Source organism: Amphiura filiformis, chromosome 13 (assembly GCF_039555335.1).
Source record: "Amphiura filiformis chromosome 13, Afil_fr2py, whole genome shotgun sequence".
NCBI classification, from domain to species: domain Eukaryota; kingdom Metazoa; phylum Echinodermata; class Ophiuroidea; order Amphilepidida; family Amphiuridae; genus Amphiura; species Amphiura filiformis.
Window position 1 is genome coordinate 53,532,126 of NC_092640.1, and position 16,763 is coordinate 53,548,888.

Here is a 16,763-nt window from a genome sequence, read left to right on the forward strand (position 1 = left end):
GCAGTTATGTGCAGATGCATTGTGGGTAATATTTCAACGTGTTGGAAGTCTAGAAATGTCAGATATTTTCCTCGTCATACGGAAGTGATTTTATGAACAAGGCTTTATTTATTCTTCAAATGTAATTTACGATTGGTATTTTTGATTTTTCCTCGGTAAGTATTCCAAAGCTCAATACCCAGACTTGTTTACAAGCGGTATTAATCGAGGTTTATTTTGTCGCCCGTGTAAAAAATGGAATGCAAAACTACTCGCCCACTTCAAAGTAGACGCCATATTGGGCGACTACGGAGACGTCGGGTGATTTTTCATGTACTTTACTACTTTTGACAATTTCCTAACACAATGAAAGCAGAATTTATTTACCGTTTCTTTCGATGTGTTGCAGTGAATTAATTAAAACGCTTGAATTCGAATAGTTGTTCTGTTGACAATAAAGAACAGAATAAGTACGATGCCGGGTAGCCAAAGTTTTTCCATTTTCATGTTTTACCGGCCGGCTGTGTCATGTGTGTTAAGTTGACTTAGACAGTTGTGCATGATGTTAAAATGAAATGCAGCCACCTGATTGATAATGCATGAATGGCAAAGTTGTTCTTTTACCAAACAAGTCTACCTAAACTCAAACCAGTCCAGCTAGAGCCAAAATATTAAGTTATTTGTGCAAATCGGCGCTTACGGCGCAAACACGGCTTAGGCTCCTTTTAGTACAAGCTCAACATGCTCAACTTATACGATGACGATGTCCTCATGCACAAACTGATACTATACTAAAATGCAGAAAACCTTAGACGAGCGCGTATTGTAAGGATACATCGCGTATATACTGCGTTGAATGCACTTGTCTCTGATTGGCTGCTAAGGCGATATATTGTTGCTGAGTGGAAATTTATGAATGAACTGTGCGCCGTACGCGTTGTTAGCGCCGAATTTGCAACATCACGGTAGTCGCGCTCGTAAAAGGTTTGCTGCATTTTAGTATATCTGTCCATCGTATAAGACTGTTACCGTACGGCAATGTGGTGAAGGAATATTACACACTCAAGAATATATCTAGGCTCCATCATTTTTTTATTATGATCCCTCCCAGTCTCCCGAAACATCAAAAATTCAAAACATCAAAAGCGTTGGCCGTTGCACTTATACTTACTTAAGACTGTCCTTTTTCACATAACGCAGACAAAGTACAAATGTAGGGCCAACTTGCCTAAATGGTCAAATTTTGGCAAGAAAAGCTCTGTGTAATCCTATGCAAGTCCCATATGATGATCACATCGTTATCGGTGATCGAGGTTTTTTTTTCCTGAAGTTTGGTTGGTACCCACCAGCAGCGTCATGCATGTGACGTGACACAGCTAAAATAATCGACCGGGAATCGGGGATCGTTAAAACGTCAACAAATTTCAAAACACAGAAAGCAGTAAACTTAATGGCGAGCGGTCCGAATTTTGAGCCACAAGTTTACGTGGTGAACTAGGCTCCTTTAGAGAATCACACAGTCATTGCTAGGACGGTATACATAGACTCGCTTGCCAGTCCTATATACGCCGTACCTATGTATATATTGAGGACTGGCTTACGCCATTTTGGATGTCAATGGGAAATACACACTTAACGATTTGCGCCGGTTAGAAACTTGAAAAAAAATCTTTAAAATTTCATCAATGTATATAAAAGTGGTACCAACCGTATTGTGCTTGCTAATTTAAGACTCGGTTGAAACAAAATTAAGGATCGAAAGCATTTTAGTGTCCAAAAGGCAAAATTATCGTCAAAGTTCTGCGAAATCGGCGCCCTTGCGAAGGGTTCAGAATTGAATCGGGAACGAAAATATCCGATCTTTGCGATCAAAAACACAAAATTACAACTTTAAACATACTATTGGCAAAAGACATTATTACCAAACAATATAGAATAGAAAATTTGACATCATTTTCTCAAAATATTGAAAAAATTTGCTCACTAGACATCGAAAAAGTACGCAATCCAATTCCCGTTCAAACGCGTGGGAAACTGAAAGTGCATAATCGTGACTAGGTATACATGTATACCGCCGTTCTTCGGAACGGCGGTATACTAGAGCATGGCAATAATTCTTCAGCGAATCGTGTTGTCGGTTTTCACTCATTGTTCACAATGTGACATGCACAACAAATACAGCCCCCGAAATGGTCTACTTTTAGCAAGCCTTAACTCCGAAACAGTTTAGTCAAGTTAAAATGCGATCCCCAACCCTTTGCTTACCTTTGGGCCGAATTTGCTGTAATCTCCGCTAGCTCCGTGTTGAAAAATGTCCGGTACTTGCCCGGTACAAACATAGAAATGGCCACACCGCTTCAGTCCTGGCAATGAATATTTCTTGCGTAAATCCAATGGTTCCAACGTGGGCATCACGATGATAGTCTCCTACACAACCAGATTGTGTCGACCTGACGATCGTCGATCCTAATCGCTAAAGTGAGGACAGCGTGAGCTCTTACCTGCGTAAGAGTCTGTTCGACAAAGGCGATTGTGAATAAGGATGATTGACAGCGCCGTATATTGGGCGGAGCCATTATGCCCATATTAGGTGCATATATTACGGCCAGCGTTCGAAATAGTGGTTATCCGGTTGTCCAAATTAAAGGTCCGTAACCCGATCGACAGCATCATCCCCGATTTTTTCATTGTTGATGAGGTTTTGGTATCACATAATAGATACTATTTTTCTCATTACTATCCTGAAATTTGACGCTCCAAGTCGATGTATTTCGAGAAATCATGAATCACAGCGGTTTTTACAGGTATACCAGTTTGTAAACAATGGTAAATACTTTGGATTTCTGGGAGGGAATTATGAACGAAATATCAGTCACCGCAACAGCTACTTTGGTTTCGCGTCATACACATGCTGTGAAAAAAGCGAACCACACTAACTGCTGAGGAGCAAGGGTAGCGCTAGGTCCAAAAGCTCAGGGGTCCCTTGGGACCCCGAGCTAACAGAAAATGCAAAATGGGGGTCCCTAAAGAAATATCGGGGTCCCAACTATTGTCTAGCCAATTCAATCTATTTGTGTGATAACATACTATTTTTTTTTTTTTTTTGGGAGCAGGGGTTTATTAAATATTATTATATTTTTTTGTTTCTTCTTTCATTCTTTTTCTTTCTTTACTTTCTTTTCTTTTTCTTTCTTTTCTTTTCTTTCTTTTTTTTTCTTTTTTTTTTTCTTTCTTTTCTTTTTTCTTTCTTTCTTTTTTCTCTTTCTTTCTTTCTTTTTTTTTTTCTTTTTTCTTTCTTTCTTTTTTTTTTCTTTTCTTTTTTTTTTTTTAATTTTCTTTTTTATTTCAATCAAATTAGTATAATGACCTAATATTTCCCGCCCGCCACTGCCTGCCCAATAATACTTTTTTAATACTGCCCTCTATTGTCGGTATTTGCCAGTAAACAATGGCAGCCATAGCCAGAGATCTCGCCAGATTTTCGATATCACAGCTGTTTTGCTGTCAAAATTTTCACTCCCAAAGCAGTATTGCTGTGCATAATATTAATTATTGAAGTAAATTAGGCCATAATTTGGTATTTCAGGTGTTCAGTTGCTTCGAAAATGATGTGCATAATGCAAGTTGAGGAAACTTTTGAGCCTAGTTTTATGAAACCTGGATATAGAAAACAACATGTGGAATTTTTTATTGCGTCTGACGGGACGCAATAACTCACTGCTTTTGCAATATTCATGCGTGAGATTCGGGTTTTGGTGGGTCCGGGACGCAAAAACGCAGCCTAGCGCGACCCTTGCTGAGGAGACGGTGCACCGTATATAGTTATGAGAACGGCAATAGCTATCGTGGTGTTCTAAATAGCTCAATTGACTAACGCGTTCGTTTTTTACCCGAGAGGTACCCGGTTCAAAACCCGGTATCGGAAGGTTTTATTCCTCTCCATTTTACCCAAACTTTTTTTGTATTCATTTGAAATGTACATATTGCAAGGGAAATATATTTTGTTTCCTTTTTTTTTTTTTTTTTTTATATTTAATCTTGCAAAAAAACCATTTCTCCGTTTAATACTGGCCGGGCATTGTATTCAGCATGTCAAAATTCGTCATTGTTTTTGTTTTTTTTTTTTTTTTTTTTGTTTTTTTATTTGTTCGGGTTGTGACAACCCTGGATAACCCAAGAAAGCCTCTATTGAAGCTTATTTCCATTGGGGTCCATTTGAACACCGGGACGGGTTGGGAACAGTCAGGGGTTAACACCCTACTCTTTTCGAAACTGGCTGCGAGATACCTGTACAGGTATGGCTCTCTGCACACGGGACCGACGGCTTAACGTCCCCTCCGAAGGACGAAGTACTTTCATGATTCATTTACCCAATTCTAAATGAACCATGGGGGAGAGCGGAAGTCTAAACTTAATCTACAGATGTTGCCAATTAATTTCAGACTTTTTTTTTTTTTTTTTTTCCAAGTCAATATCCCAGCAAATCGCCACCGCCGAATCGAACCGGGACCTCATGCACTAAAGGCAAGTACCCTAACCATTGCGCCACGCTCTCCCATTGCCTGCCCAGAATGCAATTCACGATACCAAGGTATTGGATTGCAAATTTGGCTATTTATTCACATTTACGCTGAAAATGCTCTCGTTTTTCACAAAGCAGCATAAAGGAGGCGATATTTGATATTATTATGTAATTTTAAAGACCATCCATATCCAAAACCAATAGGGTTACCCCCCTTTAACCAAAACAAGCGTCGGACAACCTAAATGAGGCCACCGGTTGTTCGGTTGACAACCAAAAATCTACACACAATTTCTCTATTTTAATATGTACATAATTTTTACACAGGCGACAAAAGATGGTGGCTATGATGATGATGATCAATTTCTCATTTATATTGTTGTTTTATGCAAGCAATCACAGCCCCGAAAACTTGTAGGCCCTACTTTCGTATGCATTGCGACATGATGGGGAAACCCCAGCTGATGATTCCATGACCTTCATGAAGTTGCCACACAAATTTATCGCATACCTAGTGTCAGTAGTGTGTATGCATCAGGCTTCCCGTTAGTGTGCGTCATTGCGTCCAGACGCGTATTTTACAAATTTGGACGCAAGTTCACATGGCTAATCAAGTATTTTGCGTCCATGTCACATGCATGTGGACGCAGACAAAACTTCAAAATTTTATCATTAATTGGTGATAAAAATAAGAAATTTTTATTCTTTTATATTTTTAAGATAATAAAAGCCCCAAAATTTTGACCCACCTGCTGAGAATTGAAGTAAATTCTGCAATATTTGTAAATGCAACGTCAGGAAATCGTGCACTTTTTGCATGCTTTCCAAACGATCCCTGTTTGATGGCTGGGGAAGTCCCGATTGATTTGTTTACATGCAAGCACGTGCCGCTAACGTGCTGTTAATGTTTATTTAATTATTTATCACAACCTGACAATATTCAATTTTTAAGTTTATTTTCTCATAAATAATCTAGGTTTCCTTTATTAGTATTATTGTTACGATGAATAAAAGCAATTTTAAAGACAAAATCCAAATGATAACCCTTTTTCGTATTATTTGTGGAAGCGTGTTTTAGTTTTTGTAGCATCAACAACGCGTTAATTTTAAAAAGAAATGCGGAAGTGAAAGTACGAACAAAAATTGCTCAAGATTGACAGACTTTGCTCATGTTTTTGACCACGTTTCGGACCAAAACTGACACAGAAATGAGAAAAATTATCATAGCGAATGGAGATGGAATATCACAGCGAAAATGCACCTTTATTTTTTTGTAACAATCAACATTTGATGAGGTGTAGACCCGGGGTACGTGTGTATCGTCATAATCGTGAATTTCAGATGGACGCACAAAAATCTGTCTGGACGCAAGTTTTTGCAACCTCGTCAGCAAACTTGCGTCATTACGGACGCACATTTTTAAAACCTTAACAGGAACCCTGGTATGCATACATGCACCTTGTCGTATTCTGGTCTCGGATAGATTAACTGCGTCATTGGGATGAGGCTAACCAGAACACGTGGAGTGAAAATTTCCTTCAGCAGTCGCATTCACAAAAATGACAGAATACAAAGTTTCAAGTTCTTTTGTAAATAGCGATATGTGGAAGTCATGGAACTCTGTAATTTTAACGATGTACTGTCCTGGCACATGGCGTGCACGTGCAGTTGATGTTGTATTATTATCACAAGCTGAAAATATTATTTATTTTTACATTTCAAGTAATTTTTATCAAAAATAATATTAATGTACGATTAATTATATTAATTTTACGATGAAAAAAACCAATTTTTAAAAATAAAATCAAACCATTCAAGTGTTTCATTGCTTTTGCATCCGCTATAATTAGCACATTTTTAGCATTTACTATACGTTAATTTTGCAAAAACAAAAACATGACGAGTGATGATTTCACAAGGAGATCGAACGAAATGTCTGACTTTGTAGCGTAATTTGTTTGAAAAATCACGGACAACTGAAATATTTGGCGGACAACCAAAAACTGTTACCTGGTTGTCCGGTGGACAACCACTTTTTTTTTTCTTAATTACGGCGGACAGGTTTCGCTGTCCACTGACCCTGACTGTTCGTCACGTAGACAGGCCGTGACCTGGGTACATGTGGTCGCATGTCACAAATAGGTCACCCATCATTTTACATCATGTTACACAAAAGATGACCAATTCATGACATATGACCATGTACAAAGCAGGGGATGCGACTGCGAGCCGCCATTTTGACATGTGGTATCTACTCTTCAGAAAAATTACTTTTGTTGACGTTTTATATCAAACAATTTTCGATAACGGATTTCTACTAGGATTTCAATTTTTTATTAATGAAGGTACATGTAGTTTTGAGGAATAACACGGGATGTTTTGAGTTTTATTACAACTGGTGGTGTAGGAAGGTGAGTGAATTCGTGAATGAGGCCGGGAATGAGGTTTTGTTGTTTCAACGATCCGATAGTAGGATACGAAACGTAGGCTAAAAATGTCTAACTACGTCATTCATTCGCCATGTTGACGTGAAAACATTAGCTGCTGCGAGGTCAGTGTCATTGAATTCGTTACCTAAATTCCTTTCAGGATATTCTGATTTCACTTATAAATTTATAATGTGTACGAATGTGCTCCATACAAACTCAAAAGTATGAATGCAAGGTGTTACTGCTGACAATAGAAACATTGTTGCAAAGTCATTAAAAACAGGTATGTGCTACAGACGTTCTTTCCCCGAAACGTGATACAGGCCAGTAACGCAGTCTGAGTCATTGCTAGGCAAGGCCAAGCAGGTCAAGGCTCGGTCATGCAGGACGCGATCGTGTTATTCTATGAAAATACGCTGGCGCAGAAGGTACATCCTCTCATGATCGAGAAATTGCTATTTTGGCTATAAAAGCTATAATCAAATTAAGTAATTCTTGGCCAAACTGGAACATGCGCGCCGTTGCGTCCATGTAGTGTACTAAGCGTGTATGGCATGCAGTGTAAGGCGCGTGTATACAAGTAGGCCTACTTTCTTCTGTACCACGCTATATTCGGCGATTCATGTGTATTTATCGCGGAGCCGGAGCCACTAGCGTTCACAGTGTTCCAGTTTGGCCAAGAATTACTTAATTTGATTATAGCTCTCGGTCAAATTCAAGTCACCTTGTCCTTGGACCAAGCGTTGCAATTCATGAATTAGAAAACTGTGTAGGCCTACTGAATTTCACGAACATAAATTATCTGATTGTATTCAAATAACTGAATAAGGTAGATTCCAAATAGGCAGATCGTAATTAAAACAGCACCGCTTAAGGGCGCTCATTAATTTAAAATGACTTCAATCTTCATCAAAATAAGGGGGGCATGCAAATCAATCGATCTCCCATGCTCCTGACCTGATTGGCAAAAAGTGGTGACTTGTCAATGTCATTGTTTTGGTTGCAATAAACCCTTTCACAATTCCAGATCATGGTGCATCATGGGTAATAATTGCCGATAAAATTGGAGATAAACACGATGTCGATGAGGCTACTGTACATGAATGCATGGGTTGAACTTTGACGTTTCCATGAAAATGTTTTGTACTGGAATTTCGTCGAATTTTGGTCTTCATTTCTTTATACAATATTTGTATTTCACAGGAAATATATTTCACAGGAAATATTAACATAATATGTAGGAATGAATAAAAAATATAAATACAAAAATATGTTTTTGAAGGAAGTGCAAATATCGGCAAATATTACCCATGATGCATCATGAATCATGATTCTGGAATTGCAAAAGGGCTTATTTTAAAATAAATAAATACATTTTTTTAAATAGATTTGGGCCAGATAATTCTAAGCAATGGTAACTGTTGTGTGTGCCATTCTCAGGCATGTGATTTTTTCGCGGCAATCCACGGATTTGAGACCAAAATCCGACCCCCCTGAGATCAATGTAAATCCGTTGAGACATTTGGGGGGGGGGGGCCCCCCTCTAAGCTCCTGAATATTGGCAAAGAGCATCTCTCTCTTTTTTAACGAACTTTTTGTTTCGGCCGTGTGCGCCGTGGTTGCCAAGTCGTCGTAAGGCAAATACCTGCTGAAAAAAACATGCAAAAATTCGCCCAATGTGTTTTATCACAAATAATTATTGACTGTAAAGCTTAAGCTTTCATACAATCGCAGGTTACACTCAATCATTATGATCACACGTGTCGTTTCCTCCAGCTTCCTCGCCCGCAAGCGAAATCACAACGGAGTTGCCAGATCTTCTGCCGCACAAGCGCAGCAAATGCGCTGCAGGCTGCACACAACAAAGTTCATCGGGGCATGTTTCCTTGCTGACGAAAGCGCCCAACACGTGTCTCCTTAGCGGGGTTGGCAAATATGTTTTTCGATCGTTCTGCAACAGGTAGAGATCCTGTGACATCCTGCAATTTGTTTATCGGAGATTTATTTTACGTATTTTTGCGTGACTTTTTTTTCTTCCGTGTTTTTTCAGCATTAAAAAAAATGCTGGAAAATAAAAACGCTGACATTTTCATGCCTGAATGTATTCTAATAACGAACCTGGAACGAATGGAAATTGAAGCTGTATTATCATTCTAATAACAGGTAAAAGTTTGACTGTATCACTGCACCTCCCAGGTGTTTGTTTCTGTTTATTTACATACTCATATTTCACTGAATGAATCATGAAATAAATAAATATAAATAAATGAATGAATCATGAAATAAAGAAAGAAAGAAGAAATAATGGTGGATGGATGGATGAACGAATAAATATATGAAATAAATAAATCATGGCCTCGGTGCCCCTAAAATGTTAAATAGCCTAGGCCAAGTTGGCCTGCCCTAAAAATAACGAAATTTGCTTTGGCCTTGGTGCCCTGGCATGATGGCCTCGGTGCCCCCTAAAATGTTAAATAGCCAAGGCCAAGTTGGCCTGCCCTAAAAATAACGAAATTCGAGGCTTGCTGTGTGGGGACATGATATCTTGTGGATCCAAGGGAAGAATTGCTTTAACGGACCATCTAGAAACCCTCTGTAATAAGCAGTGTTGTAGTCAAGACCTCTATGTCCGAGACCGAGACCAAGACCTGCCCGTCCGAGATCGAGACCGAGACCAAACCTTCCGAGACCAAGACCACCCCTTCCGAGACCGAGACCTCTAAGTTCCGAGACCAAGACCGAGACCCGAGACCTTGGTTTAATCCCCTGGGATACTCAAGTTTGGTTTGGGTAGGGGTGTGCCGCTGAGAATTTAAAAGGGAACCCATCATTGTACCAACTGTTCAAGAAATTTGGACCTGCAGTTAAAGGCCCATTCAGTGATTTGCTCATCCGGACGATCGTAAAAATCATCAAAATTCAGATTTTGGTACCTTTGTAATTGGCATAGATGTGCTAACATAGCCTGCTAGTGGTTCGGTCGAAAGCCGTGTATTTTAGACAAAATAAAGCATTTGCATGATTCTGGACTTTTGATACTGACAGTACAAAAAGTCCGACTCGAGATCGAAAGAAGCTCACTCTCCACGCACCAACACGCGTTGCGTATTGTTTCTACTACTTATTACATCAGTAGCTACTATTTTAAACAAAATACACAATTTTAACTGTTTTTCATATTTGAATTGACCGTTAGTTTGCCTCGGTGACCTTTAATTGCTTATTTTGTTTTCTACTACAAAAATTAAGCGTCTGTTTTAAATCAATTTAGACTCTACTTCCCCGTGTTAGAAACACTGGACTAGGAAGTTTTTCAGTCGATTGGTGGCGCACTGTATGAAAATCTCGATTTTCTCGAGTCGATCTGAGTTGAAGTAGAAAACCTTTCTAAAACTTCTGTTTTTGACTAATTTGTCGATGTATTCAGGGAAAAGTGGTTTAATGAAATTCTGTAGACTTATTTCTTTATTTCTAAGCAACTCTGACAAATTTCCATTTTTTTAAATGTTCCTGTGAAATCACTGAAAGGGCCTTTAACACTTTTGTCTTAATTTTTGCAATTTTTTCTCCAAATTTTGGGAAAATTTCAAAAATGTTGGCGATAATGGAGGCAAAATTAGGCTAGTGTGTGAAGGGCTGGAAACAACAGTGCTTGCGAAGCGTGCAAAATTAAGCAATTTTACCATATTTGGGCCAAAAACACACTTGTTTTTCGTGCTGAAAAGAAGATGCACACTGCACAGGGCAACTATTTGTTCATCTATTTTGCTTTTGTGGAGAATGTTCCCCTTGCAAAAGTTAAGTGGGATCCTCACTTCCACCACCTGCCCACCTATGTTTAATCATGAACTGAAATTGGAAGCTCACATCCGAACAAGCTCACTTACTTATGATTCATTTATAACTTTTATAACCTTATAAAATGATTTCTGTATCTTTATTCTTAACAATTTCTTCAACATTCATTGAAATTTAGGGTAAGGAATAAATAATGAACAAAAACAGAAAATCATATCTTTTTCTTCAGGTCTCGACAGGTCTCGAAAAAAAAAAACGTTCGAGACCGAGACTTTTGAGGTCCGAGACCGAGACTTTTGAGTTCCGAGACCGAGACCTTGACATCCGAGACCCAGACACTACAAAAAAGGTCTCGAGATGGTCTCGAGACCGAGACCTGGTCTCGAGACCTACAACACTGGTAATAAGTAATAAGTGAGGTTAAGCATTTGATTGTCACTCACATTGTACTAAAAAGTGGTATTTTTTCATTCAAATTAAACATTTTGTCTTCATTTATGTGTCTTTTTTTCCTGTAAAATTGCTCTCCTGAGAGGGCCTCAATGGGGTTTTTACAGTGTAGAAGCCCTCTGGCTTTGGGGGCTCCGCCCCTCAATCCCGCCGGGGCTTCGCCCCTGGACCCCCGGCAGTGAGGGGCTAGAGCTTTACTCGCTACGCTTGTTCCGCTTCGCAAGTTTCCTCCATTCTGGGAATTCCCTAATCACATGCCTGCATTCTGCATGTGGGCGAAGCTCATTACTATGCAAATTTCAAAGTGCACATGCCCAGACTGCCGATCGAAAATTATGGAAATCTTTTCCTTTAGACCACCCTCGCTATATAGGGACAAAATTATTACTTTTACATCAAGGTTTACTTTTGCATCAAGGTTAATCAGTTGCCAAACACTTTGAAGTCAAGGTTTAATTAGTGTTTTGGAAGGAGGGCAGGACTTCGATAAATGAAGAAAATTATGGGGTAAAAAACAAGGTTAAAACAACTTTTTGAGAGAGAACTAGTGAAAACGGCTTTTTTGCTAGGAAGGTTTTGTCTCAAAAAAAACAATTTAAGAATTATCGGAAAAGCAAGAAACATACCTTCATAAAATCAGCATCACTTCGGTCACATAAAAAGATGATCAGATCAGTGGAAAGAGCTGTGGCAAAGAATTTGTGAAATGAAGTAATTTTGTAAATAAAAATACATCACGTTTCTCAAGAAATTTGCCATCTTGAATCAATGCAGAATTGCGTCACAACGCGCTTAGAAGTGTTTGATATGGTCAATTCCAAGCAACCTCGCCCAAAATTGTGATTTTGGTCTCATATTGTAGCTAAAAAGTTATATTTTCTGAAAACGTACTTTTTTAGGAGGAAATGGTGTTAATTGTTAGAAAAACATTCTAATTTGCATAAATTTGCATATTCTTTACTGGTAAAAGCAGCAAAACTAAAAACACAGCAACTGCTCTGTACTGTAAAATTTTGGAAACAAATTATAATATATGCATGTGAATATAAAAAAAAAAATGTATACACAATTTTGGGTTAAAACTTTCTGAACCCCGTGCATCATTCCGCAACACCATAATTAAGGATTCATGGATTGCAAGGATTTTTCTTTAAATTTACGATAAAATAAAACCGGTTCATGATTATTTCTTGATAGATGGTGATAGTTGTTATGTTACATCCTATGGCTAACACCCAGTGCTAAATTTCACTTCCAAGAAATTTAGACTAGCAGAATGTTGACTTAATTTTAGTTTCAAAATGTGACCATGCAACACAAGTTATCGGATTAAAGCGCACATGCCACTTGACGCGCACGCACAGAGGCGCGTAGGCCAAGTTGCGTGCCAGATACCAGTGGACGCAATATACCGGAAAAAATTTTTTAAGAAAAGAAAAGCAGATGAGGTTACGGGTAGGCCAACAGGGCTGGGTTATGGTTTAAGGTACGGGATGGGATTAAGGCATTACGCAGACTACAAGAACAAAAATTAAATAAATAACATGGAAACGGGAAATCACAAGCTAAGCACAAAAAATTTTTTTAATCGGAACAAAATAATAGAAAAAGAAAAAATGAAGCAGAAAGGGAAATGTAAGAAATAATGGGAACGTGGTAAAATAAATAAATAAATAAATAACATGGAAACGGGAAATACAAACATTGAAAACGAATTATGCAGAAGAAAAAAGAAAGAAAGAAGCTTTGAAAAAATTAAGAAGGGACATGACATATTTAGATAAATAAAACCTTTTTTTCAATGAACCTACCTGTTCAGAAATTCATCCTGATTTATTGAACGCTCCCATTTACTCGGGGGCCAGTGTGAAGCAAAAGCTTGCACAGGTTTTGTAATTTGTGGCTACGAGTACAGATTTTTCAAAACAAAAGACATCAAACAAATTTGATTTTTTGCACTCAAAAATATGACACGTTTTTGGGGGACAACCAAAATGTTTTGAGGACAAGCCGGATTTATGCTTTAGTTATCCTCGGGACAACGGCCGATAACATCTATATTTTCGGACAGTGGACAGACACTGCTGGTCATGATCATGTGACATGTATGGACTTGGTCACTGATGCTTTTTCGACCTGTGTTACCCTATGGTATATTATTTAAAATGTAAATCATGTTTGTAAAAAGGTACATTTATGTAAAGGTAAGTTGGCTGTAGAGACACTGGGCACAGCATATATGAAGGGTGGTGCCGGCCAGCTCCTCTCCCATCGCCGCCTAAACTTCAAGACTGATGACATTTCAACAGAGCATTTTATTTTCATATTATTGGGTCATGTGTAGGGTTGTCTACGTTTATACGTTTCAACCGCCATCGAGTATGCTAGAAATGATTTCCAGCAAAATTCGAGGGGGTGACCTGCCAAGATTTTCAGCAAATTGGTTGATTTGGCATGAAATGACTCAAATGGAAGTTGTGGTCCTGTCAAAGTTTTTTGTAAAATCTATGGACTATTGAATCATTCGTTAATTTGTTGTTCTTTCTGTTTCTGTTACTTCACAGGCTGGGATTGAGAGCTAGTATGTCCTGAACAGAGAGAAAGAGAGCTTTCTATTGCAGCTTGATGACTTCATCATTTCTCATGGAATATTCTCCTTGAACAACCAGAACTTGAAACAGAACAAGATACGTTGATATCTTGCAATACGTGCCAAATTAATACTACAAAGTGGATGGTGTTCCGTTAAAAGGAGCATCAGAACTTCCACCACTTCTATTTTGATATCTTCCTGCAGAGGGGATTGTTATACAACTGCATCATGGTACTGTCACAGAGGCAAAGAGATGAATTGTAAGTACAAAATATTACCCCAGTAGAACAGAATGATTTTGGCCCCTGCCAGTGGTGTAGCTACATGTAGGGGTTGTGGGTGCACCCAGGGCAAAGATACAAAATGGGGGCGCTCCAAACGAAAATGCCCCCCTTGCTACGCCACTGGCCCTGTTCTACAATTGCGTGCCAAGCGCTGAAAAAAAATTAATTTACATATTTTATAGCTCAGGGGTGTTGAAATTGCAGGGGCCAGGGCCTAGATTTTGTGCCAGTTGGCGAGAATCAATAACCATCCGAGTCGCTTCACTTTTTCTGCATGAAAGAAATTGATTCTCGCAACAAATGTTACGAGAATCGATTCAGTGATTCTCAACGAATCTGCAGGGGTTGAGTTAGCAAACCAAATCATTTGGGGGGAGTTAAACCCCCTAACAATCTACAGCTGACTGACCATCTACAGTTGAAACTTCGCAGCGAAGAACAAATTTTTGTCTTTGTAGAGTTGTTGGATGCTATTTCAGGCATGCATGCATGCTGGTATCAAAATAGACGGAAAAATAATGAGCAATTTTTACAAGAAAGTAGCACCTGAACTTGAAGGAAACCGTTTTGAGGCTTGTGGCTCAAAATAAATGGCAAATGGGTACTTAGTCCTGGAATCCTGAAATTAGCCCCCGAATATTCTTTTTTCTTTTTAATATAAATATGATAAAGTAGCCCTGGAAATTCAATTATGATTTGGTCCTGCATGCATGTATGTATGTACATGTAGGCCCTACCTGTGCACATAACAACGGAATCTAAACAAAGTGCTGGGCCAGGCAATTTGAAGTAAACACAACAAATGCTTCTTTGAGCTGCCACCAGATTAGATCATCAATGTAGCACTTGATGACCTCAACATGTTTATAAAACTACCATACTTGAAAAGAAACAACAGGGTTTCAAATCCGACGCGAACCGGCTCGCGTGAAGGTTCTCGCCGGGTTGCAACTGGGCGAACCAAAATTGGTTCGCGCACAAGCTTGAAGTCTAAGATCACATTTTGTGTTATTTTTACCTTTTTTACTACAACGGAAATGTGATTTAATAATCTCATTAATCCATGAATATAATTCTGAAATGTTGGGGGAAAAAGGCAAAGTTTTCATCATTTTAGCTGTCGATTACTTTATATTGCACGATCACGTGCAGAGCGTGAAAGTTTACGCCCTGGCCTGTGTTTACAACCCACCATCCCATAATAATAGATATGACCTCGCTAGTAATAAAAGCGTCTATGTCATTGGTCTTCATCTCGCGTATTTCCACCAATCACGGCAACTCTTTCTTACCAAAGAGTCGGGTCATATGAATAATTAATCATGACATGAATAATTAATTGTTAAATGGCATCATCAATTTAAAGCTTATTATATAATTATTACACGCATGTGCTCACCTTAATAACATCATTAGTGCATTAAAAAAATATATAATTCTGAAATGTTTGGGGGAAAAGGCAAAGATTTCATCATTTTAGCTGTCAATTTATTGTACAATCACGAACAGAAAGCACAGTGAGCATGAAATCCATGACCCATGTAATTTTAGTGTTTACAAACGATCACCCCCGTAATAATAGCCGTGACCTCGCTAGTAATGAAAGTCTCCGTCATTGGTTTGTATCATTTTCACCTTGCCTATTTCCACCAATCACGGCATCTCTTTCTTACGAAAGTGTCTGGTAAACATGAATAATTAATCGTAACATGAATAATTAATCGGCAAATGACGTTGTCATTTTATTACACACGTGCTCACCCTTTACCCGATGTACAAAATAATACGTGGAATAAATTTAATTGAATTTGCATTTCATTTGAAAAGATATGGTTTAAAATTGCGAATCATATAACAGTACATACAAAAGCTATTTTAAGCAATTTTCAGCGAACATTTAAGGAAATTTGTAATAAATTTAGGTATGAATAAATCAAGTGAAATTAGGGGTATTGCGGTATATGGTATATTTTCATGTTTTGACATCTCTTCATCGCGTAGCTAGCAGTAGGAGATTGGGTCATCCGCGGCCTCAAATTCTCCAAAAATAGAACTCATACGGGTGTAAAACCTTTTAAACTGCACTATATTTAATACATGAATGTTATGTTGAGCTTGCTGTGTACAGTGTAGTCAGTATTTCGGTAAACTAAAATTACTTTCAGGATTCAAAGTTGAAACAACTTGGTTTTGTTATTAATAATGTTATAGTAAGTTGCATACAAATTCCCACCTATTTATAGGGTATTATGATTTTACAAGTTTTTTTTTCTCAATATTTTGCGGGAATCGAAAGCCTGGTTCTGATGAGAACCAAAGGTTCTCGCAAAAGCCATTTGCGAGAACCTAAACTGGTTCCCGCAATTGATTGCGAATTTGAACCCCTGAACAAGCTTGAGGTCTGACAAGCCTGACCTCAATTTACTAAATGGGATTATGTAACAATACTGTGCCAATGTTTTGACTGTTTTCCTGAAGCTAGTGAAGTTTGTACACAGAGTGACCTGAGAGTGTGTGTGCCTGCAGTGTAGTTATATTGATTGGGGAAGAACACTTATGTATGACATCAATGGGTTGTGCACTCCCAGGCTTTGTTCTGGAACAATAGAATTTGTATTGTGGAATGCCAATCATGTTATGATCTAGGAAAAATTATTGGGTCAAGGATTTGAAGGAAGGCAAGATGTAAAATAATTTGATATTTACTA

At 38.4% G+C, this 16,763-nt stretch overlaps 1 protein-coding gene across 1 annotated transcript in view; it reads left to right on the plus strand.

Moving 5' to 3' along the window:
- Positions 1-27: 27 nt before the first annotated feature.
- LOC140168523 (lissencephaly-1 homolog) overlaps positions 28-16,763 on the plus strand; it is an 86,661-nt gene continuing 69,925 nt past the window's right edge. Inside the window, exons 1-2 of the mRNA XM_072191924.1 lie at positions 28-155; positions 13,743-14,031. Coding sequence (XP_072048025.1) covers positions 14,000-14,031 — 32 coding nt within the window. The 5' untranslated portion in view covers positions 28-155; positions 13,743-13,999. The remainder of the gene's footprint in view (positions 156-13,742; positions 14,032-16,763) is intronic.